At 37.4% G+C, this 24,040-nt stretch overlaps 2 protein-coding genes across 17 annotated transcripts in view; one reads left to right on the forward strand and one right to left on the reverse strand.

Annotated features, from left to right (window-relative positions):
• The window catches only part of LOC139960095 (uncharacterized), a 55,140-nt gene that overhangs the window by 18,682 nt on the left and 12,418 nt on the right, over nt 1–24,040 (reverse strand). For 5 of the 16 annotated variants that reach the window (XR_011790337.1, XR_011790335.1, XR_011790333.1 and 2 more), the window contains exons 3-18: nt 23,571–23,732; nt 22,739–22,897; nt 20,333–20,426; nt 19,308–19,678; nt 17,862–18,036; nt 17,080–17,207; nt 16,259–16,332; nt 15,022–15,249; nt 13,614–13,799; nt 11,063–11,161; nt 10,555–10,708; nt 9,707–9,838; nt 8,268–8,439; nt 4,525–6,638; nt 4,165–4,414; nt 3,229–3,498 (exon numbers count right to left, since the gene is read on the reverse strand). Coding sequence is in view for 3 of the 16 variants with exons in the window: in XM_071958190.1 (XP_071814291.1) it covers nt 19,430–19,678; nt 20,333–20,426; nt 22,739–22,755 (360 nt within the window). In the remaining 13 variants the exon portion in view is untranslated. Of the gene's footprint in view, nt 1–3,228; nt 3,499–4,164; nt 4,470–4,524; nt 6,639–8,267; nt 8,440–9,706; nt 9,839–10,533; nt 10,709–11,062; nt 11,162–12,896; nt 12,996–13,613; nt 13,800–15,021; nt 15,250–16,258; nt 16,333–17,079; nt 17,208–17,861; nt 18,037–19,307; nt 19,679–20,332; nt 20,427–22,738; nt 22,898–23,570; nt 23,733–24,040 lie in introns of those variants that run through there. The other 11 variants (XR_011790329.1, XM_071958189.1, XR_011790336.1 and 8 more) reach the window with 10 other exon arrangements.
• Nucleotides 645–3,812, forward strand: LOC139960084 (uncharacterized). The gene is made up of 2 exons (XM_071958163.1): nt 645–2,040; nt 2,827–3,812. The coding sequence occupies exons 1-2, from the start codon at nt 1,836–1,838 to the stop codon at nt 3,576–3,578; spliced, it is 957 nt and encodes a 318-aa protein (XP_071814264.1). The 5' UTR covers nt 645–1,835; the 3' UTR covers nt 3,579–3,812.

Raw genomic sequence — 24,040 nt, forward strand, 5'->3', positions numbered from 1 at the left:
TTGAAAAAATAATTTGTAGCTATGATGGCATGTATGAAACTTTAAGTCGCACAAACCACTGAAGAAATTTCAGCCGCATCGAAAAGAAATGGCAGTCATTAATGTCAGTCACGCAAATACGGTGGCCGAAAGTTACAGAATTTCGGAAGAATCGTTATAGCTGAGCTAAAACGCAGGAGAAATAGTTATTTGTCAACAATAAAACCCATGCCTCTAAGGGTGCTGTGTAATGACATATGCAACGTGTGAGTATTGACTGATAGTAGATTTTTCGTGGTAAACAATTTTTTTAGTGGAAATATTCTGCCTTTCATATCTTTATTGGAAAAGTATATATGTTTATGGGAGATGGAGACTGAAACTTGCTTAAGTTAGGTCTAATGATTTCACTCACTGGACAAGTACAATTTACCGGTGGTTATTCCTATATAAATATATATACATATATATATATATATATATTAAAGAGGTTAAAAGTTAGGTTCTTCCAAGTACATACAACAGGCACTAAGGTTGGGTACAAGATGATGTTTGACAAATCATGACGTCGAAACCATAAGGTTGAAGTCCGTGTCGCTCAGCCATTGATCACTCTTGAGTTCGCATCGTTTCTGCTCATAGTCCTTGCTGTTTTTAATATCGAAACCATCAAAGGCCTCTAGTCTAAGAGATAAAAAGCATCGGAGGTCCTCCTTTGGGATTTCTCTTTCTAGTACTCCTTTGAGAAGGAGTATCCATTCTTTTTTAACTTTAACTGTCACTTAGTAGCGAAAGTTACAATACGAAGACACACCAAGGTTGCCATTTTTTTTCTGTGACGGAACCGCCAGAATTAGTGGCCAAATCCGGTGAAAAAACAAATCGCCAAAGTCGAATTAGCTGATATTTTATAGCCCCTGTGTATGGGTAGGAATTATGTGGGTTTGTAATTGAGGTTTCGAACATGAACAATTCAGGATTAAACATGGTAAAAGTGCAGTTTCTACCGACGCGTAGGCCCTGAGTCGGACTAGTAAACGACATGAAACGGGTGAAGTCAATGTTCTTATGGGAATTCAACAATTGTTAGCTACTATTTCTCTTAAATGTAGTGGCCATTAAACCCCCGGTCCCCACCCCACCCTGTTAAAAACGCCAGATTTGTCTTTTTTTGGGCGTTTAAAACATCAAAAAATGGTAACGCTGACACACACTGCATTATTTACTGTGCACTTCTCCAATGTTGGCTACATACAAGCAAACGTTGCGTCATAAAAAAGTTGAGTGACGTCGCAATCGTGACGTCGTAGAAATTTAATGTACAAAGATCTCACGTCACAGAAAAAAATCTCAAACCAGCCTACGTGACTAGGCACATTTAAGGGTGTTACTCTAATAGAAAAGAAATCCAATGCATAATCAAATTGCTCAATTCTGTTTACAATGTATAAACTTCAACCTTTACTACACAGTTAATGAGATGCGACTGTTAAATAGTCTAAATCATATTAAAATAACTACCCTTAAATTTAGTATCCTCTATACTGTTTGAGAGTTTTAATTGCAGGCATTGTTGTTATATATCAATATGTTTGGGAAAAAGCCATTAACATGCGTCGTCACTTTGTGGCAATAGAAATCACTGAATCGTTAATTAAAACGTAATCATTGTTTTGTTTTTTTATAAAGGAATAGTAAAAACAGGGTCTATATTCACTACATACAATTAATCCAAATACTCTATGGCAATATATATATATATATCCAGGAGTCAGCAGTGTATTAGCTGACAGAAACTCTGGTATGGTTACATCGAACTCCTGAACATTTCCGTAGTGTTGGTTATATTCAACAACATGGAGGGTTCCACCGCAAACATTGTCAAATTAATGCTAATATTTTCACTTTGGCTGTTTGTCAAGGGCACTGGTGAACAGCGGTTCATCCCCAATCTTCGTAGCTTTTCAGCTCATTTATGGGGAGGAAGATTTCAGGTTGATAGGAAGATCCTGGAGGACTTGATTCGAGACCTCAGAGAGCAAGATGAAGTTTGCGGAGATGGTAAGTGAATCCAATGTTGCGTCTAAATGGACACAGAGAATGTTTAGTCAAAAATGTCATTTTTCAGAATGTTATATTTCTCGTGGTTTTATTGCTGAAATGAAGTCAGCTTTTCAAGCAAGATTTGTACGAAAATGACATGGGTTCCATGCCATAGCCTGACTGATGATCACTAATGCGATGTCTATGGTTAATCCAGGTCGTGCACAATTGCTGCCTTAACAATCTTCTTAGTACCGCTCTGATGTTTCACAGACGCAATTAAACTGTGAATATTACTTGCATGACGTCAGGCTTCGTTAGGCAATGTAATGTGCCATGAATATTTCCTTCTTTGGGTAACGTTCGATTTTTGAAACTTATAATTGAAACATATACTTCATGACAAAAACCTATATACATGTAGGAGGATCTGAAAATATACTCTTACCTTACTTCTTAATGATTTATTCACCAAAGGTTAATTAAGAAAATAAGAATGGCACAGCCTTAAAGTTAGTCTGCCCTAAATTATCCCACGCTATATTTGCTAGAAGTTTTCAAAAAGGACTTTCCTGGAGGTCTTAACTCTCCTAATTGTTCTCAGACATTTTTGAGGAACACACAAGATGACTGAATGTCCCAATGAGGGAAACTTTCTCAAGGTTGTTATAAAAATAGTTTAAGAATTTTGACCAAAGGTGACAATATTTAAATATCTAGCACATTTGGGGCCATATAGCATTCCTTTAAGGGTAAAACAGTAGCTCACGATCATTTCTTCTGAAAATATTCCTCATCTTACAGAACTTGATCTTCAACTCCCAACCTCTTGGCCGAACTCACCATATGATCGGAGACGCTTCGGGGAGATCGGTATATATTTTGGTGATGTCACGGAGGTTATACCTACTGTCGAACATACATATTGTCAGGCAGAAGATCACATAGAATCCTTCAGGCGTTTGGGTGTTGTTCTCTCAGTAGTTAGGTCTGATGCATTGTTGCCCACCATGCTTCTCCTTGCTAGCATCACAGACAGCAAGAAAACGGTGCTGGATCCTTACTCGACCAGTCACAGAATGACGACATACATCGACAGTATTCAAGACTCCGGAAACGGAACTGTCACGTTCCGGAATGGAGATGACGTCATGGTAGTCCAAATTCAGGACGATCAGTCTTGTACCGAAAAGGAGCAAAACTTACTTGAGGAAAATTTCCCAGGATCGACTGACCCGAGTTCGCACATCGCTTTCTCCAGTTATCCAAACGTTTTTGACTGGGGATGTGACGATTTTGGGTCAAACTTCAGTTTCTGTGCAAAGCTCAAAGAGAGAGAGTGCGATCTGAATAGATTCAGCAATGATATCTGTGGTGTATACTCAACGACTGCTGTGAAAAGATGTCCCTCTTATATGGAGATTCAAGACGTGACTGGATTTTTCCGTGACATCATACCTTTGTCGATGACGGAATCTGAACCAATCAGAAGTATTGAAACTGAAAGTATTGATGTTAGTCATGAAATAGGTTTATTGTTTCCTTGCTTTACTTAAATGTAATGTATATTATGTGGTTGTGGGTAGAGTATACACTATCCAGAATATCTCTTACTTATATCAGGGACGTTGACGTTTTTCTATAATTTATTATTAAACAATAACAAACGGGAGATTCCACTTTATGGTAACCCAACGAAGAACTAGGTCAGTGGTACTGGTGCGGGAATTTGAGCACAAAGATGCTTAGAGTTACCCCTGACAAATGCACCTACAATATTTGTTTATTAGGTCTACTCACTGAACGTAAAGACGTTCCATTCATTTTGTGACCTTGCAATGTTCCACTGAACCTGGTGTCTGTCTCATAATAAATACAGTTAGTCAGTTACAGTAGTCTGCCATTATCTCTACCTTTGTATCTCAATAATTCAGAGATTGAAGAGCTCCCAATTCCCCACAAAGTACCATGTTTACTATGTTAGACACCCTAATTTAGGGTTCCATTAAAAGTATACATTCTTTTCCTTAGAGCAAACCAGTATGATAACACGCCAATACATGTTTCTACTTCATAAATCAGATCTTATCTCCTTCCATATTTTTGGTTCTGTTTTCTGTTTGTATTTATTTGAATACTTACAACTTCTTAACATTTTCTCTCTTTACAAACATTTGCTGGCCTCATAACCGAGGATTGTAACTGCTCTGGTTACCAAAATGAAAGCTAATACTGCAGTAGTACTTTGGCAGTGGTCAGGAAATATTTCCAGAGAGCTATAGAGAGTTCCCTTGCAATGAAAACTGGAAAACGAAAAAGTTTAGTGGTTACGATACCTGTAGTGGTTACTTATACCTATAGTGGTTACGATACCTATAATAGTTACTTATACCTATAGTGATTACAATACCTATAGTGGTTACTAAACCTATAGTGGATACTTATACCTATAGTGGTTACTTATACCTATAGTGATTACGATACCTTTAGTGGTTATGATACCTATAGTGATTACAATACCTATAGTGGTTACTAAACCTATAGTGGATACTTATACCTATAGTGGTGACGATACCTATAGTGGTTTCTTATACCTATAGTGGTTACTTATACCTATAGTGATTACGATACCTTTAGTGGTTATGATACCTATAGTGATTACGATACCTATAGTGGTTACTTATACGTATAGTGGTTACGATACATATAGTGGTTACTTATACCTATAGTGGTTACGATACCTATAGTGGTTACGTTACCTATAGTGGTTACGATACCTATAGTAATTACGATACCTATAGTGGTTACTTATACCTATAGTGGTTACTTATACCTATTGTGATTATGATACCTATAGTGGTTTCTTATACCTATATAGTAATTACCATACCTATAGTGACTACGATACCTATACGATACAATAGTGTGTAAGCCATACACGGTAATATACATGAACTTGTACACACCAAAATGAAGAGGCTTATCTATTGACTAATATAAAGAAGGTACCAGGAATCAGTTATCCATGTTGACAAAGCATCAAGTATTTAATTAATTCACTGGTAAGGATTTTACAGTATAGAATTTTTATTCCAATTCCTAATGTTACCGTAGACTGAGAGCCTACAAGACATTGTATACATGCACAGAGGGAAATATTTTGACAACCTTCAAGTTATCTGGATAAATCACAAAACAAATGGCCAATTGGAGGCCAACTGAGATAACCTTTTGACCCCTTGAGCCAATTTTTTCACCATTAGAGATAAACTGTTGTCCCCTTGAAGTTCAGAGGATGATACTGGCTAACTGGCCACAAAGCAACACTACATATCAACTTTCCTTGAACTTTCCTGGATGACTGTATGTTCTCATGAATATTAATGAAGTCAAAGTTGTTGCAAAAAGCATATATACTTTGTAGTTACATCACCATACCAAGTATGAATTAAATCGGACACAGTACTGTTGAAGATATATTGACATTTTAAGAATTTTATGTTAAGCCCGGCCCGCTCATTAATATTCATGCACAGGAATCACAAACAATTGAGCACATCTACACATCACGGGGCATTTACCTACCAAGAATAAACCTTTCTAACATGTTTGCGTCACTCAATGTCACAAAAAAACCCATGAAGTCATGTCTCGGTCTGAGTTTGACACAGGATATTGAGACAGACGACAACTTGTCATCAGGTTATTGAAAACAACCTTTTTTTTTCTTTTTTGGGGGCAAATAAAAGAACCAATATGACAATTGTGAAATTTAAAATGAAAATGGTATTTGTAGTGAAAACTAACGTTTGTCACCCGGGTGGGGTGAGGTGAGGAAGGGGGTGAGTATGGGGGTGGGGTGGGGTGGCTTGAGGCGTTCAATCGAATCATATTTATAGGAATCAATAGTATAGATTAGCCTATGCTTGCATTTAGACCTATTTAAAGGCTTAATTTTATTTGTTTATTTTATTTGTTTTTATATATTTAAGGAATTTCAAGTCTCTAAATATGCCTCAGAATGCACAATTTGACGTAAAAACTATTCCATATTTTTCTTTGGGGGAGGGGAGACCTATACCCATTTATAGGACACAATCAGAATGACTATATATTTGGCAATATGTTTTTATCAACTATATTTTTTGTTGTTGTAGTGTTTAATGCTGTATATGTCTGTGTTAAACAACAATTTCCTATATAGAATCAGTAGCGTGGACTCCATCAAGTTTCTTTTCTCTGATTCTATGCAACACGTATAGTCTGACCTCGCATGGTATGTATAACTCTCAAATCCTAGAAATACCTATTGAAATAATTATGATAAGTTCCCATCTAATATTTAACTTTTTAGGGAATACTGAGTTAACTTAAGCAAATCAATAGACACCAATAGTGACGCAGAGATATAATTACCATCTTATACAGCTGTCATTAATTATTAGTATCTATGAATTTAATTACGCTTGACTTGTACTTGGTTCAAACAAAAGTGAAGGATGAATACCTACAATACAAAACCTTATTTATGGATTTTTAGCAGTATCATGGTGAGACGTTATGAGAACAAGCTTAGGTTAGCCACAGTGTTTTCTCTTGCGATGATTGCTTGTGGTCTAGAAAAAACGAAAAAAATAGTACAATCCTAATTCTTCTTCGTTTTGCCTCTTCTGGGAGGGGAGGAAATTTCAAATTGACAGAAAGATTCTGGAGGATTTTAATTTGAAGGCCCAAAAGCACAAGATGAAATTTGCGGCAATAGTAAGCCAAAGTTTAAGCTATAAACAAACAATTAATCAATACAAAATTATTGGGCAAGTTGACAACGTATAGAAGTGTAAATATTAATGTGAGTGGAAAGTAACATTGAATTCATAGACAATGGGGCTCTCCACTCACGCCCAAACCAACAGAGGACGCAGTTGTATTGGTCCTATCTAGTTCTGTGAAACTTCACAATAAGCTGCAATCTTTGCAGGCAGATAATAATGGTATCGTGATTTAATCGCTACCAGTGTATACAAGTTTGTTCACAAATATTGAAGAAGAGATCTTTTGAAAGCAGATTTTTGAGGTATCCAGTCAAACTAATTGTTTTAAAGTGCCATAACTAGTGTTTTCTGAAACGCTTACTTTTGTCCGTCCAAGTAAGTCGAGTCCGGTGTCACATGTTCTCATGCTTGTGAGAGCGATTACACGATGGTGTGACATATATGCAAAGATTCCTAAATATGACAGATTTTGCGTGCATTTAGGACTCACATGACTGCGTCCTCTGCCTCTGTTAAAACACTTGCATTGGTTCATGATGAAGTAAGAGCAATAGTTTATAATTGTGAATATTGTGATCATATCACACCAGAGTTTATGACCAATATTACCATAACTGTTGAAGTATGAGTTATCATAATCATATCTGTTATTGTTTCGCTGCTTCTATGTACACGAATGATACACAAAGCAATTAAGGTGTCTTTGAGAAGAATCTGTAGGAATAACTCAAACTAATTTTGGTTTTAAGTTATTAAATGTAATTCTCTTTCGTACTAATATTGTTTCTCAAAGACATTAAAAATCTCCCAATATAGTTAGAGAAAGTCAGCAATTTAATTTAGGAAAAGCAGGGATGATTTCAGAGTCACCAGCTGCTGTCGTTACTAGGCCTACAACTTTGATTAAGCAAATGGTGTCATTCACTGTTTGAAAAAAAAATATCTTCTTTACTGAGCAAACTAGGTGACGTTTAAATATACCTAGTGTTTCACCTGCAGCTTCAAGCTGTCTTACCAAACTCGCCGTAGAACTCAACTATCCCTGACGAGATGACTGTGTACCTAGTTCAAATTACTGCCAAGCTTCTGACTGAAACTAACAACTGTGAGGACAACAAATCAAATGGAGCCATTCCAGGTGCTGGCTGCCACCTTGGCGCCAAGTTGAACTACTGCGCAGTAGTTAGGAATAGTTCCGACTTACCATTATCTACCACGCTTACCTTTACCAGCATTACAAATAGCACAAAAACATGTGTCAACCCCATAGTAAACCGGCCAATGGTGGAAACAAATTCCAACTTCGACCGATGCAATTTCGCACATTTTTACCTCCAATTATCCAGATACATTTGACTGGGGGTTGTGGCAGTATGAATTGTCAACTTTAGCTATTGTACAATGCTGAGAGAGAACCAAATTGATCTAGCTAGAATAGGTAATGATATTTGTAATCTTATTGCAACTACTTACGTCCATTGTTGTCCCTGCAGACTCAGAAAAAGGACCAATCACAAGCATTGAAATCGCAGAAAGTTTCGCTGTTCACTATGACGCAGGATATCGTAATTTGAGCTGCTTTCTCGTAGTCGATCTAGTCGTGCTACAATATGCTGTTTAATGAGGCTGCAATTGTCCAAAGCCACTATTAAAGGAAAATACCAGTAAATACCATTTGAAATAATAATTTGAATAATAATAATAATAACAACAACAGCAATAATAATTATAATTACAACAATAACAGAAAAAGAGAAAAACGGTGGTGCAAAATCACTCTAGAAGTATTTAATATACTCAGGGATATACCTCTTTCATGATATAACAGCATATAACACAAGGGGAGAGTTGGACGGGTGCTGTTGGGAGGGTAAAGTTGGTGCACTACAAAAACTCTGGTATTAATATTAACACCAACTGTGTTAAATTTGTATTTTTCTTATTAAACACAGAGATTGCATAGCTTTTTGACCAATAGAATTGCCATGTGAACGTAAATTAATTAGGAAGGACTTGTTTGACTTTTCTGTTGATCCGTCATCATAACTTGTGACTTCTGTATTCCAAAAATGTAATGTCATTAGAGGTAACTCTCTACCTGATAATAAATATGACAATACTAGTGTAATATCATATTGGACCACCCACACCTTTAAAAAGATCATGCATCACATCCAGAGAAAAGTTATAAAGAATACGGACAGATGCACAACTATTTAAAATTGAGCCCCTTTTTACACCTTGAACATGAACAGTTTGAAGTTGTTATGGCTGTTGCACATGCAAATTATGCAAATTGTGGGAATCTTTGTCTCTCATTTGCATGTTTTTTTTTGGGGCTGTAAAGTAGTTGTGCATCTTCACGACTGGTCAAACAAAGGCGGTGATAATGACTTGCTGAAGAGCTCTCCACAAAATTGAATAATGAGTTTGCACCGAGATTGTCAGCACTAAACTGAGTAATAATTCATTTTTTTTGTAATGTCCACTTGGAAGTAGAATACCATGTTCAGCCAGGTAAGTTATATCTTTCACTTTGTGTTTGAGAATTTGATCAAACCCATATTTCTTAATAAATTTGGTGTGACAAAAGGCAGCACAGTGAATGTTATTCAAGCTAGAATTAAACCTTGGAGGTAGATTTTGTTTTTAAACAAAATAAAATGCACCTATTTTTGTGAATATATGTTTTCTATCCAAAAGGATTCACTGTCTCAAAGTCATCATAGACGAAAATGCAGCTGAATAGCGTTGCTATCTTGTTGAAAGATATAGGGGTTTGCTGAAATTTGCTAAAATTACAGCCTTGCTATACTTGGGGCAAATACTGCTGATCTTTAAGGAGCTGCTAGCAGTGCTATGTTCACCTAAATCCTCCTTGCACACTACATTTAACACCAACATTATCAAACCTTTTCAAACTGAATGAGAGAGTCCACTGCTTTAATCCCTGGCAAATTTGACACTCCAGCTTGTACGTCCATGGTTTGCAGGTGTTAACAGACAGAGCACTAGCAGTATGGTAGTGGTCTCTGTGTCCCAGCCTAAGAAAGTAAAATGAAGAGATATTAATTAAAGAGACATGGCACTAAATGTTCAGTTAAATGATCTTTTTGTTGTTTGGAATTTATCAACCACAAGCTGCAAAAGTAGAAATATACATGGGATAGAAGATTAAGACTTTTATGCATAACCTAATAACCTGAGGTAGTAATTCAAGTATTGATAATTTGCTTCTAATAAAACTGTTACTAAGCCATTGGAAAGCTGTAAATATTTTAGCTGTTGGATAGTTTTCATGCAGCTCCCACAGTGGCATGCTTATTACATAATTTGGCTGTAGCTATAAATACCTCCCATTTGTATTCTACATGAGAACTGAGCTGATGTTGCTCTGTCAAGCTAAGAATTATCTTAACTTTAATGGGGGAGGGGGGGGGGGAGGTTATTATTTGTGAGCTTTAATATTTACATATGATGATGAAGGTTTTCCTCATGCATTTAAAACCAGTCACATGATTTCAACTCAACAGACTATTGGCTGTCACTCCACATCTGGCCTTCACCACATTAGCAAGTAATGAATGCATGAGTATCAATTAATAATCAATGGCATCTGATCACCATCCTCTGAGTAATGAGTGTAAGGCAACAAAGTCAATTCCACCAGCTCTGTAGGTGTCAACTGGTGATGTAGGGGATGGTGAGGGGATAAAGTGAAACATCATTGTTTCCTTACTTCCCAACTACAAATCCTTACATGGTCCACGGTCCACTGTTGCCAGCAGCTCAGCAGTGGCGTCTTTATCAGTGCTTTATCTTGCAAGAGCAATAACTTTCTGCTTAGGGAGAGGCCACTGTTCCAGTAACCTTGGGTATTCCTCTGGAAACAATAACCTGAAGTCTTGTTCAATCTGCAAGCAAGAAAATTCCAGGAATTATTTTACATGTCAAGAACGGTTCTCAGGTCCTCCTGCAGAGATTTTCTTTGAAATTTGATGGCTTCTGTGGCCTTTTCCAATATCAAATCATGCATGTTCCAGGATAATTATTGATAGCTTTGTTTTTGGTGCATTGGTGCAAGCATAATGTCATATCACAACTAATGTTTTACTATTTGATTTTCCATGGGAGAGGAGTGCCGTCATTGTCCCTTCCTTGCAGAGGCTCAAGGCTTAAGGTTTGAGGTCAACAGAAATCAAATTTTGGCTGAGAGCTATGCTATCTGCAATAAAATTCAGACCAGTTTATTGAAATAAATTACTTACATGACCTGTTGGTTTATGTGGGTCTTTAAGGCTTTTAGTGGGTCTTCAAGGCAAATACCAATTGCATACTTTCTTTTAGTGACCGTCGGTGGAGTCCGTCTGTGATGGTACATGTAGGGATACAAAATATAACAAGTGTATTAGATATTTGCCTTATTAAATGAGTGATAATTTAAAGGCCCTTTTCTTTCACCCAAAATCTGCCATTAACTTACCTGCAATACCAGTCAGCTCAAATGTTATGTTTGGGTTAATAACAATGTAGACTAATGCAGAATTTAATAACCTGAGCTATGAAATTCTCTAGCACAGATCAAAATGTCTTTAAAGGAGCTCAACTATCTGCTATATTGGTCACAACTCCCAAATATAACATGATATGAACTCGAAAAGTTTCTAACATCATGAAATTGAACTGCCAGGGTTTAGCGCTCCTCTAAGTATTTGTGTAAACAATTTCAACAACGTGTGTCTTATATATTTAGGCTGAGAAGCAATACCTGGCGCTCAATGATGGTTGATACTGAGCATGTCAGAGCACTGTCCTTGAAAGAAAAACACATTTTTTCTATTACTGTGCCAACTTTGGGGCCCATGCAGCAGATCTTTAAGGCCATGTTAACGATTGATCCCCAGCTTAAGATCAGATCTCTGATAGAGGAGACTGCACCCCCCCCCCCCCCCTGTGAACTGTAGGGTATTAACATTGGATCTTTTGACATAATTAGATCCCTCAAGATATCAAGAAACAGGAATTTATAAACTATCACGTTTATAAAACAGCTATGTTCTTGAATCTTTGGCTAATAATTTGTTGCATGCTCACCACTCAACATTGGTTACACTTCAAAATCTGATCTCAAGCGCAGGACTGATCTGCGGTTTATCCTGGTCGCTCTATTAGGGGCTTTGATCTGGATCTAATTTGCATAATTTACACTGGTAATACATCAGGATCTGATATCCTGAAGGATCTCTGAACACTGATTTCCTAGTCTCAATTAAACCAAACAAGCTCTTTACATATCTCCTACAACTGTAGGGGTGTGATTTATCTAAAAATATGACATTTGAACCAATTCTAGGAAAAATTTACAAGCCAAGTGAAATATGAGGTAATGGGATGGTTCATGCTATATTTTGTTATATCATGAAAACATGGGTGCTATATGTCAAACTCCTAACTCACTTCTGAGATAAAAATGTGAAACTTTTGAGATAAAAAGGTCAATTCATTATGATAACTTATGAAGTCAGTTGTTTAGATGAAAAGACAAAAGTTTGATACCAAAGCCAAAAGTTTGTGACAGTAAGATAGTGAACTAAAAAAGCCAATCCCCAGACAAGAAGTCACAATTTTGACTTTGTAAATTTCATTTTTGGCTAAGAACACTCAAATTGTGAGGTAAAAAGGTCAACATTTTATGACGAAAATTCAAAAGTTGAGAATTTTTCAATTTAGCCACTGCATTGCTAAAAAGATTAGTTCAAAATTATGTAAAGTTATGTTTGGACATGTGAGGATCCAAGATTTTTTTCTTGTCAGCACACAAAAACATTTTGTAACAGGAACATACCAATTAGCCTGGTTGAAAAATTGACACAAGTGTGGCAGTCAGAAATTGCTACTGCCACACTTCAATTCTCCAACTATCATCATGGGTTGACCATCTAAATGTTTCATCAATGGAGCACTTTCATACTCAAAACAAGTGTCAATTAATCCATGTTCATAGACGTGTTAAAGTTTCAAACATTTCATTGCAGCAATCATGAGTTTCTAAGTTTACAACTACCAAAAAAAAAAATTACTTATAGCAACTACAATGTTCACCAACAATCTCTGGGACTTTGCACTCCGACACTTTTGGGCTCTGTATTCAGCTAAAACTGTGGCCCCACTTGCACTTTTTTGAAGATCTGCCCTTGTGAGCTTTAATAAAGTGTACAAAAAATACAAGGATTCTTGAAAGTTGTAATGAACTTTAGAGATTCATAATCAGAGTTTTCGTAACATAAATTAGTAAAATACCTTTCATTCTTATTATTGTAATATTTGTATTATTGTTTTTTAAGGTCCTTTCAAATCCTGAATTGGATACTCAAGGACGATCCCAAATCCAGAGTTTGCCTCTGCAGGAGATCTTCCCAGCATCAAAAGGTCAGTCCCACTTATTTTAAGATAATACATACCAAATCCAAACAAAAAAAACAACATGGTTTAAGGCAACTTCAGTTTGTTAGGTTATAGTCTGTTCAGAATCTTGCAAGTTAACAGCAAATTTGAACATCTCAAAAGTAATGTTTCTATTCAGTCAAGATGTCAAACCCCAAATCCAACACCAATGTATGCTGTTTCTTGAGTTGTTCCCTGCTATATCCAAAGTTTTAGGGAGAAATTACAGATTCAAACATTATCAATAAATTCAATACATTTTCACAAAGATGTTACATGCTAAGGAGGATGCCAAAACTTGCCAAGTTTCAGGTTTCCAATGAATGGTATAGAGCCCTCCTCAATATTATAAGAAATGTTTAAATGAGTGATTACCTCAGTGGCCTCATCTGTTCCTGCTTAGAACTGTTTCTCTTAATCTTTTCATTGGAGGTTCAGAACTGGTGGAGGGTAGTTAAACATGGTCTTGAGGATCCTCCTCCTCCTCCTCCTCCTCCTCTTCAGAAATTACATCAGTATCAGAATTGCTGCCTTTCTTCACTGATGCAGCTGCTGGAGACACTAAAGGAAGGAAAATATGCTGTTAAGCACATAGGCGTACAAGGTGGGGGGGGGGGGCAGATTGCCCCCCCAAATTTCCAGAGGTCAAGAAATTTGGGCAAAAGTCCTGAAAAATTCAGGCAGCCTAAGAGGATAAAATATATATATATATATATATAAATATGCAGTAGCTTGCCCGAATCTTTTTCAAATTTTTGCCCGACAATTCCGTGGAGAGCGTTTTGTGTTATTTGTTTTGTGACATTAATATTAATATAGGCCTAATGATTTTCTTTATTTAGCATCATGATGCCCGAATACTTCCCTGTAACACCACCGTAAGCGCATTTCATCTGGGCTACCACGTTTTTTGCACTATCGCCCAAAATTATTAATTTTTGGTGAAGTGTAAATTTCTAAAACGTGAGATTATAAAATAAAGAATGTTTAGATGCAACTTGCAAGGCCTTCGAAGTGCCATTTCCGGCAATCTAAGAGGCATTTTTTCCCCAAAAATTCTTGTAGGCTACGCCCCAACCGATGGTGGTGCTTCGCTTAGATAGTGTCACAGGAACTTTTGAGCACAAAATTTTCTACCCCCCCAAACTGAAATGATCCTGTACACCTATGGTTAAGCACATAGCATTATATAGCTAGAGAGGTATGAATAGGAATGTGCATTTCAAACAATCCATGAACTGATAACCGGTCAAGCGGTTAACCAGTAATCAATCCTACAACCACACAGAAAATGACAATTAATGTAACATCTTGATTTCAAAACTTCACAAAACCAGTCACAAGAACCATGCAGACATTAAACCTGCCACAGCACTGCTACCCCTTTAGTTGCAATTAAGCCTCATCTGTTTTGCTGTACTTGCATGTATACCATCACTACATGAGACATTTATTTAAATCTTCTGTTTTACCTGCGGGAATCAAATCACCTCAAATATGGGAACACAGTATAATGCTGATGAGAGGCAGTCAGAATTCAACGTTCAACGCTTATTATCTTGACCATATATGATTGTGACTGATACACTGTATAAACTACATCTACACGATACTCACCATGTAGTATGAAAACTGAACAAAACTGATTCCCTATTTGAAATGATGGGGATCGATTCCTTCCTAGGTAAATGTCAGAGATCCCATGTCCACACTAACTAACATATATTAAACACTAACTAACATACATTACACACTAACTTACATACATTACACACTAACTTACATACATTGGGAATACATCTGGTTATTCATGTCAGCAGAGTATGTTGCGTTGTCTGAAGCTTCCTTATTTGCCACTTACCCCACTTTTCACCTCAGAGTCTCTTTAACACCATGATTGCTGTGTTTGGCTCCATTTCAAGGAGAGGTACAAGAGAATCTTCATCAATCTCTGCTCCATCCTCTTAATCCACAAGTACTACATCCTCAGCAAGTTTAAATTCCTTCTTTGCTGTATCATATATGAAAGAAAACAGAATAAACCAGCAAGCACTCATAAATTTTTATTTATTTATCCATATCAGTAGGATTAATTAGGTCTATCTTGTTAGGAATTCACCCTGAAATAGGTCTGCACCCATTAAATTTAGCAGCCGGTGACCTTGTACCGTTAAGTCCCTCCCTTGAGTTGGCCAGCACAAAGAGTATCATGTCTAACTCATTCTCAAATAGTCCTTTTTCTCAGAAAAAATGCTTGTCTGCAAGAAAGTGTAGCGCCCCCAACAGAGTTGTAACTACCCGAGGGGCTGTCGGTTCGATAGGGCCGCTGTCCGCCACCCTATGTCAGCATGAATGTGGGGCAACTAAAAGTTAACACAACCTGAACCAATAAAACACGGACAAATAAATTGAATTTTGTGCTAATACATTTAATACGAAACCGATGCCCAACTTGGGCAGGTGTCTATAAAAACCAAATTAAATAATACTTGAGGTCATTGCAGTGACCTCCAATAATAATGTAGCAAGGTGATAAATTAAGACCAATATTTATTTAATAACAATACAAATCCACATAAATCCCAGCTTATAATTTATATAAATAATTAGACGTACCTGCGAAGTCCGTGGCCAAACGTATAATTACCAGTCCTAAATCTACAATAAGTAGTCGTTGTCTCGGGGAAATTCAACCCGAATCAAAGCCACCCCTGCGCCACAAATATGAGAATAACCCCGCAGGGTGCGGCGATAATATCGTCCGACGCAAACACTGTGTTCCCAACCTTTTAATAAGTTTAGATGTGATACTTTAACGGGATTCAGACAAACGGGGACAGACGCCTACAATATTATAAGAAAAAGGACTCGGACTTGTCTAAACTATAAAAGAAGATTTAACTTTCTTAACGAACTGGCCAACGGACCTCCTAGACAGCAGCAAACACCAAAAACAGAACACACTTTTGGAAACCAAAATTGCTAAGTGCCCTAACTTAACACAAATACTGATTCAAAACCTCGGATCTTCGCGTGGCTCGAACATTCCACATAGCTACGAAGGAACCAGACTATTGTCACGAGAGCCGGACAGCTGAAAGGGAGACAGAAACAAAAGGTATAAATTAGCATGTGAAACTACAACAATTCACTTTACGTATAAAAGATATTAGATAAAACAGACCCCCAGAGAAAAATAAAACAATACACACAAACAGGACTACTCCAGCAGTGATGCTACCTATGTACGGAGGCGTTTACGTGACGCTCCTCTGGGCTTCACAATAGCGAATACAAACAGAAACATAGTGAAAAAGAGTTGCAGCTTCATTGCAGCCTACAGTCATATCATATTGACCTACAGTGTTTTCCTTTCAAAATCAAGATTGACCATTGACAATGTAATTAAGTTAATCATGACTAGCCTAGGGCCTAGGCTTAACTATAGGCTAGGTCAAGTCGTCAACTAACCTTTGACAGAACAGGGCTAGGCCTAGGCTACATTAGTATTAGTAGCATGGTGGGCTCATTATTGACGCACTCAAGGATTTGATAAACGATGTCTATCATCAATGGTGTCTGCAAGAGGCAGTGACATCACAGTATCCAATTTGTTTTGGAAAAAAATACAAAATGCTTTAAACTTAGATCTGCCATATTGACTTCAAACTCTGCAGGCTATAACCAAACAGTTTCAGTGATTACATAATCATATAAAACTTTTACATTACAGCAATGCTATACTTGGGGCAAATACTGCTGATGTTTAGGGAGCTGCTAGCAGTGTTCTATTCACTTAAATCCTCCCTGCACAATACATTTAACACAAACATTATCAAACCTTTTCTGAATGAAAGAGTCCACTGCTTTAATCCCTGGCAATTTTGACACTCCAGCTTGTACGTCCATGGTTGGCAGGTGGTAACAGACAGAGCACCAGCAGTATGGTAGCGGTCTCTTTGTCCCAGCCTAAGAAAGTAAAATGAAAAGGTAATTAATTAAAGAGACATGGCACTTAGTGTTCAGTTAAATGATCTTTTTGTTGTTTGGAATTTATCAACCTCAAGTTGCAAAAGTAAGAATATACATGGGAAGGAAGATTAAGACTTTTTATGCATAACCTAATAACCTGAGGTAGTAATTCAAGTATTGATAACTTGCTTTCTAATAAAACTGTTACTAAGCCATTGGAAAGCTGTAAATATTTTAGCTGTTGGATAGTTTTTCATGCAGCTCCCTGTGGCATGCTTATTACATAATTTGGCTGTAGCTATAAATACCTCCCATTTGTATTCTACATGAGAACTGAGCTGATGTTGCTCTGTCAAGCTAAGAATTATCTTAACTTTAATGGGGGAGGGGGGGGGGAGGTTATTATTTGTGAGCTTTAATATTTACAGATGATAATGGAGATTTCCTCATGCATTTAGAACTAGTCACATGATTTCAATTGAACAGTCAGCGGGTACTGCACGAGTATCAATTAATAAACAATGGCATCTGATCACCATCCTCTGAGTAATGAGTGTAATGCAACAAAGTCAATTCCATCAGCTCTGCAGGTGTCAACTGGTGATGTAGGGGATGCTGAGAGGATAAAGTGAAGCATTTTTGTTTACTTACTTCCCAACTCCAAATCCTTACATGGTCCACGGTCCACTGTTGCCAGCAGCTCAGCAGTGGCTTCTTTATCAGTGCTTTTTCTTGCAAGAGCAATAAATTACTGCTTAAGGAGAAGCCACTGTTCCAGTGGCTTTGGGTATTCCTCTGGAAACAATAATCTGAAGTCTTGTTCAATCTGCAAACAAGAAAATTACAGGATTTACTTTACACAAAGGCGTAGGAGGCGGGGGGGGGGGGGGGGAGGGGCTGCAGCCCCTCAACCAATTATTTTGTGAAAATTTTGGCAATATGCTGAGAATTTTTCGGGCACCTACCAGTTGCGGAGCGTACATACAGTCAGAGGGGGCGGATGCCCCCCTAACGGACTCAAATGGACTGCTGGCGCCCTTTTCAGCTTTTTAACACTTCCTACTTATTCGCTATTATTGACTTCTTTATTGCGCTCTCAAATACCTACTGACATTTGTCACATTTATTGGTGCAATTTTCTGACAAATGGCGATGACACCTATTTATTCTTCGTTTATCTGCAAATTAGCTAGGCCTGGAAAGGGTCATTTCCGGCGATCTAGGGAGTATCTTTGCTCAAAAATGTGTACGCTCCGCGCCAACAGGTGTGGCGCTCCGCTTAGATAGTGTCAAAAGCGCCCCTACAGACCATTCTCTCCCCCATGAACAATACCCCTAGCTCCGCCACTGGCACCTACTCAAAGGAGAAGAATTTGCAATGTGTTTTTCAATATTTAAACTTACATTATTATCATTATTGTTGAGACGACTTCCCCAATAATTATAACCAATAGCAATATGGAAGGGTAATAACACGAAAAATGAGTTTATGTTATTGGCATGTGATGTAATAAGGAATGAATGCCTATATGATATGCACATTAACATGTGGAACGCGCGCAGAGCGCGCGAACAATTTTGGTTATATTTTTAGGGCAAGTCGTTACAGCCCCCCCAAATCAAATGAGGCTCCTATGACTTTACATCTTAAGAACGGATCACGATGAAGTTTCTTTAGCATTTTATTGTTACACAGGAGCAAGAATGCATTGGTTATGGCTGGCAAAACTTACATCTTGTCTTTTTTTGTCCACACAAAAAACTGGAAATAAATCTTTCATGGATTTCCTAAAATTGCTGAAGTAACATCATTTGTTTATTGCCATGAGGTTGTCCATTATTTTATTTTTTATTTTGACTCTTATCATATACTAGCTGATAACTTTTGTGGAGCTCTGAATGCAGCTCAAGAATAGGTTGCTCATGAACTGTGGAGATCACTCATCAGTGACCATGCAGGCATAGATGGAAACTATCTACCATTCTTCACCCCATGACAGACGTATCCCCCCCCCCCACCCCGCACTTGTAAATGCATGCAATCCACAGTCTAATTGCATACATGACACCAGTCAGAATACTTTGTTTCATACTCACAAGGCCAGGCTGGTTTAATCTGGAATTTTGGAAATTCCTGTATTATGTGAGCTGCTGAACTCACAGCATTGATCAGGTTTTTCCTCAGTAAAAGAGTATTTTTCATCTTCTCAAAGACCAAATTAGAATCCGTAGATACAGCAGGGGTGAGTATGTTTCATCCAGTTTACATCTGCTGTAGTGTTATCTTCAGATTGCAGGTTATCAGACACAGCAGGTAATGCCCTTTTAAGCATGGGGCCTCCATCATGTTTGCAGGCAGGGTCCTTTGGAGTTATATTTGATTGTTCAGAACGACATTCTCCTCTATTGACGTTTTTTATCCTTGCTCCAAGGAATCCTGTATTGGTTCTTTCATCATAAAAAGCTTCCTGAAAATAATAATGAAATTTAACTAGTACTAGCTGTGGTTCATTTTATGCACCACTATCCAGTTGGAGGCTTCTTAATGTCCTTTCCCAAGCTAAGCTGTGGGTTGAAAATTGCTAGGAGTTTTCATAAGTAGAGCTCTTCCAAGACATCTTTACCATCAAAAACACTCTCAGAAATTATGAGTATGTGGCAGTAATTTTAGTTTGAACTAGCAAAACTACAGCGCTTATACAAGAGACCTTTAACCACAACTTCCTCTATTTCTACTAAAGTCATGGGCGTCTAGAGGAAGAATTGCAGAAGGGGGGGGGGGGAGGGGGGATGAAATGTTTTCCGTGGCAATGTCTAGTTCCAAATTATGCATGTCCCAACATTTTACGTGAGAAAAAAAGTTCTCCTCTTGCCCTGGAAATATCATGATACCTATAATGTAAAATTTGACTGGCCCTGCATTAGACAAACCATTTCCCCTCCTATACATGTATGCTATTTCCCTGCAATTAATGTTAAACTATGGTACTGCACAGAACAACTGTTTTGAAGTATGGTTCCAAAATTTACAATAATGTCCCTATGACAGCGAGTGCTAAAGCCACAAAACCCTTGGTGGGGGTCTTGGGTCCTCCTGCAGTTTATTTAAATTAATTACTTACATGACATGTTGGTGTGTATGGGTCTTTAAGGTTTTCAAACAGGTTCACAATACCAACTGCATATTTTCTTTTTGTGACCTTGGGTAGAGTCCGGCTGTGATGGTAGGGACAAAAAATATATGAGTGTATTAGATGTTTGCCTTATTATATGAGTGATTATTTAAAGGCGCTTTTCTCTCACCACATACTGTATCTGCCATAAACCTGCAATACTGGTCAGTTCAAATGTTATGTATGTCTTAAAAACAACAATGGACCAATGCAGAATTTAATAACCTGGGCCTTGAAATTCTCTTGCACCGTAGAGAAAAATGTCTTTAAAGGAGCTCAGCTATCTGCTGTATTGGTCACAGCTCCCAAATATAACATGCTATGAACTAGGATAGTTTCTAACATCATGAAATTGAACTGCCGGGGTTAGCCCCACTAAGTATTTGTGTACACAATTTCAATAACCTGTGTCTTTCAGCATATGGTATTGTCTGTGGAGAATATTTGGAATGAAAAGCAATACTGGTGTTCAATGGTTGATATTGAGCATGTCACAACACTGTCCTTGAAAGGAAACACAATTTTTGTATTATTGTGCTAACTTTGAGGCCAATGCAACAGATCTTAAAGCAGCATTTTGCGTTTGGTTGCCGTTTTCCACTTTTTGACAAGTCCATCAAGTTTTTTACATATATATCAATCACAAAACAGCAAACTAAGATATTAGCCAAGTTTTTTCCCTGCCAAAAGCGTTAATTGGCGAGTAATTAAGGTCATTTGCAGAAAATGAGAAAAGTGTTCACCTACCCATTACACATTTCATATTAATCACATACAGCTCCCCCAACCCACTTGTTTGAACTCAACCAATCAGAGCTCCCTGGTACAGCTGCCCTGGACAAACCTACACAAATCAAGCATGGTGTTGTATTACGTATTGGTCAATGACGTTCCTAGCTTTTAAATATTCATATTATGGGCGAGGTTTATTTCGATCCCAACGGAAATATCTTCGAGAAAAACTAAGTTGAAAGTTGTAAATTTTTCGGCTTTTATGCCACCATTTGAAGTAAGATTTGAATAGATAAGCTAGTTATGTATGTGGTTATGGCATCGAGGAATCAGTGAGGTTGAGAAAACCATAGAAAAGGACGCAAAATGCTGCTTTATGTATGTATGTATGTATGTATATGTATATGTAAAGCCAAGTTTACAATGGATCCCCAGCTCAGGATCAGATCTGACAAAGCAACAGACAACTCCCCCCCCCACCCCCTTGAACTATTTACTGTGGGGTATTAAAATTGGATCTGCTGACTTACTAAGATCCCTCAAGAGATCAAGAAACAGGAATTTATAAACTATCATGTCAACAGAACAGCTACTGTATGTCCTTGAATCTTTGGCTAATAATTTGTTGAATAGTCACCACTCAACATTGTTTACAGTTAAAAAAAAAAAGAGGGAACTGATCTCAAGCGTGGTACTGATCTGCCATTAATCCTGGTCGCTCTCAAGCTCTAAATTAGGAGCTCTGATCTGGATCTGATATGCATAATTTACACAGGTAATACATCAGGATCTGATATCCTGAAGGGTCTGATCTCTGATTTCCTTGTCTCAATTACACCACACTAGCTTTCAAATATCTCCTACAACTATAAGGGTGTAATTTATCTGAAAAAATGACATATAAACCAATTTTAGCAAAAACTAACTCTGTTGTAAGATAATTAGGTGAAAATTTTGAGGCGGAAAGGTCGAGTCATTATGATATATTATTAAGTCAAAATTGATAGAAATTAGTCAGTTGTTTGGGGTGAAAAGGCAACAGTTTGATACCAAAATCCAAAAGTTTGAGGTAGTAAGATTGTGTACTGAAAAGCCAAAATTCCCAGACAAGAAGCCACAATTTTGACTGAGTAAATTACAGTTTTGACAAAGAACACTCAAACTGTGAGGTGAAAGGTCAAAATTTTGTGACAAAAGTCAAAAGTTGAGAATTTTTTTTCCCTACTGTAGGTCCTCAATTTAGCCACTGCATTGCTAAAACGATTAGTTCAAAATTATGCAAAGTTCTGTGGAGAATCCAGGAATTTAAGGATCCAAGATTTGTTTTCTTGTCAGCACACAAAAATGGGTAAAAATTATGCCATCAATCTTGACCGGGATTCAATTCTGTAACAAATTCTGAAAATTGACACAAGTGTGGCAGTCATTAGTTGCTAGTACTGCCACACTCCAATTCTCCAACTATCTTAATGGGTTGACCATCTAAATGTTTCATCAATGGAGCACTTATATACTTACAACAAGTGTCAATTAATCCATGTTCATAGACATGTTTAAGTTTTAATCATTTCATTGCAGCAATCATGTTTTTCTATGTTTACAACTTCAAAAAAAAAAACTTACCCATGTACTTCCATCATGTTAGCAACTACAATGTTTACCAACAATCTCCTGGACTTTTCGCTCAGACACTTTTGGGCTCTGTATTCAGTTAAAACAGTGGCCCCACTTGCACTTTATTGAAGAACTGCCATTTGAAGAACTGCCCATCGAAGAACTGCCCTTTAATAAAGTGTAGGGAAAAAAATACAAGGATTCTTGAAAGTTGCAATGAACTACAGAGATTCATAATCAGAGCTTTCGTAACATAAATTAGTAAAGACCTTCATTCTTTTTATTTTAATATTAGTATTATTGTTTTCTAATGTCCTTTGAAATCCTAAATTGGATACCCAAAGACCATTCCAAATCCAGAGTTTGCCTCTGCAGGAGATCTTCCCAGCATCAAAACGTCAGTCCCACTTATTTGCCCACCAAATCCATTCATAGTTTACATTGGTGACGCCCATCCCCCTCCCCCCCCCCCACCCCACCTAAACCCATCATGTTCAAGGCTACATCAATTTGTTAGGTTATTAACTGTTCAGAATCTTGCAAGTTAATAGAAAATTTGAAACATCTCAAAAGTAATATTTCTGTTCAGTCAAGATGTCAAACCCCAAATCCAACACCAATGTATGCGGCTTCTTGAGTTGTTCCCTGCTATATCCAAAGTCTTTGGGAGCAATGTGGATTCAAGCATTATCAATAAATACAATACATTTTCACAAAGATTGTTACATGCTAAGGAGGATGCCAAAACTTGCTAATTTGAGCAAATGTTTTGCCAAGTTTCAGGTTTCCAATGAATGGTATAAAGCCCTCAACAGTAAAAGAAATGTTAAAATGTGATTACCTCAGCTGCCTCATTTGTTGTTGCTTGTAATCCCTTAATCTTTTCATGGGAGGTGCAGAACTGGTGGAGGGATATTAACATGATCTTGAGTATCATCTTCCTCAGAAATTACATCAGTATCTGAATTGCTGTCTATTTTAACCCTTGCAGCTGCTGGAGATACTAAAGGAAAGAAAATCTGCTGTTAAGCACATAGCTAGAGTTAGGTGAACACATTTCTTGTAATGAATAGGAATGTGCATTTTCGAACAATCCATGAACTGATAAACGGTCAAATTTTCAATCGGTTAACCAGTAATCAATCCTACAACCACACAAAAAAAGGCAATTAATGTAACATGTTGATTTCAAACTTCACAGAACTAGTCATAAGAACCAGACATTAAAACTGCCCAGCGCTGCTTCCCCTTAGTTGCAATTAAGCCTTATCTGTTTTGCTGTACTTGCATATATACCCTCACTAAATGAGA

The sequence above is a fragment of the Apostichopus japonicus genome, chromosome 19, assembly GCF_037975245.1.
Source record: "Apostichopus japonicus isolate 1M-3 chromosome 19, ASM3797524v1, whole genome shotgun sequence".
Classification (NCBI taxonomy): domain Eukaryota; kingdom Metazoa; phylum Echinodermata; class Holothuroidea; order Aspidochirotida; family Stichopodidae; genus Apostichopus; species Apostichopus japonicus.